The sequence below is a fragment of the Terrapene carolina genome, unplaced genomic scaffold, assembly GCF_002925995.2.
Source record: "Terrapene carolina triunguis isolate 2854851 unplaced genomic scaffold, T_m_triunguis-2.0 Scaffold142, whole genome shotgun sequence".
Taxonomy (NCBI): domain Eukaryota; kingdom Metazoa; phylum Chordata; order Testudines; family Emydidae; genus Terrapene; species Terrapene triunguis.
The window spans coordinates 2620113-2621921 of NW_020664493.1; the positions used below are offsets into that span (position 1 = coordinate 2620113).

Genomic DNA, 1809 nt, shown 5'->3' on the forward strand with positions numbered 1-1809 from the left:
CTTTTTCCTACTATTGTTGGGTTCCTTGCTCCCTCCCAATTTTCAACAGATCATCTTCCCATGTAGTGATTCAGGGGTGAGACCCAGACAGATGGAGCTGGAGTCCTGGAAGAAAGTAAAGGATGACCAACAATGACCTATCCACATCAGACTCCAGAGAGCAATGAGGAGGAAGATCAAAAGCATAATGTTGGGGAAGAGCAAGAGTTTTCTCATCGCTGACTTTAGCACAATGTCTCTTAAATATAAAGAGGGGGCCTAAAACACCACTGCCTTACTCCACTGACTCGAATTACACTGGTGGATCAGCAGTGACTGACAGATTTATAATTATGATGATCTAGAACTCAGCTGGTAAATCCTCTTTCTCTGGTGTGTTAGCACCTACTGAACATCAACCTCCTGTTTTACAGGTGAGAGGTTTGGAAACTGAGGTGGTGCATGACAGCTTCATGCCATTTACCAATGCACAAGATCCCAGAGCAATAAATAATGTAATGAGAACCTAAATGCAATCATCTTAAAGCAAATGACACTGTAAAATAGTTCTACTGAAATTCCATTAGGCTTTTATCAGGTTTCTGGGGTCAAAGAGGCTATTTCAGAAGGGTAATCAAAGCAAAGAGGGTAACTGACTAATTACACAGCTGCTTCATCATATGTGACTTTTCAAATATTGGTTTTGAATCCAGCAGAATCATTTACACTTTTTTTCATTCCCTTGGGCTACCCACTTCCTCTAAGAATATCTGGGCCATGACTCCCAAGAGCATTGATATCTACAGCTAGCAATAACTGTTCTCCTCTCAGAGGGCCAAATGCCCCCTCCCAGATAGATTTTTCATCTTCTTGGAGGGCTTTTTCATCTTCTCGTAGGGCTTCCTCATCCTCCCAGAAAGCTCTTTCCTCTTCTAGGAGGGCTTTTTCATCTGCCCAGAGAGCCTTTTCTTCTGCCCACAGGACCTTGTCCTCGTCCAGGAGAACCTTGTCCTTTTCCCAGAGGAACTGATCCTCCTTCCAAAAAGCCTTGTCCTTCTTCCAGAAAGCATTATACCCCTTCCAGAAGTCCCTGTACCCCTCCCAGAAGGCTTTTGCTTCTTCCCGGAAAGTCTTTTCTGACTCCCGAAAGGCATTTTCCTCCTCCCAGATGGGGTTTTCCTCCTCCCAGAAGGCCTGGATCACCATCCTGAAGGCCCTGATCTTTTCCCGAAAGGCATTCATCTTCTCCCGAAAGCCCTTGATCTTCTCCTGAAAAGCCTTGATTTCCTCCCGAAAAACTTTCTCATCCCACAGCTTCTTGATGAGGTGCTTCTGGCGGGAGGTGTAGGACATCTAGAGGCAATGGCAGTTTTATTCATTCACTTGCCAACCTTGATGAAAGCTCTCATCTCTTACGGAGCTTTGTGAGGGCAAGGCATGGTCCAAGCCCAGTCCAGCCTGTCACATCCTATAGCCCATCAGATAGAGAAGTGTCAATATGTCAGCAACGACTATCGTAATTGGAATTGCTCAAACATATGCAGTAATTGTGTAAACTGGGGGGTTTGAAATATGGCTCCACCAGAAATACAGATGTTTACAAAGTGAAAAGCCTTCTCTTTGGACGGCACTTATATAGCATCAATTAGTGCAGTATTTGGGCAGGGATCCTGTAGCTCATTGTAGGTGTAACATCTGGACCAAGATTTTCCAAAGTGATTTTCAAAAATGATTTTGGGTGCCTCTGTTTTTTGAGTGCCCAACTTGAGATCTTGGCAGGGACCTGGCGTTTCTGAAAGTGCTGAGCACTCACCCTCCAAAAATAGGCCC

General features: G+C 44.7%; 1 protein-coding gene across 1 annotated transcript; it reads right to left on the minus strand.

Moving 5' to 3' along the window:
• Positions 1 to 726: 726 nt before the first annotated feature.
• LOC113406851 (coiled-coil domain-containing protein 70-like) lies at positions 727 to 1332 on the minus strand. Its single transcript, XM_026653636.1, has one exon. The coding sequence runs from the start codon at positions 1330 to 1332 to the stop codon at positions 727 to 729; it is 606 nt and encodes a 201-aa protein (XP_026509421.1).
• Positions 1333 to 1809: the final 477 nt, after the last annotated feature.

Bases quoted from the DNA above. Each gene is read 5' to 3' on its own strand.
- LOC113406851 (XM_026653636.1), bottom strand. From the start codon at position 1,332: ATGTCCTACACCTCCCGCCAGAAGCACCTCATCAAGAAGCTGTGGGAT.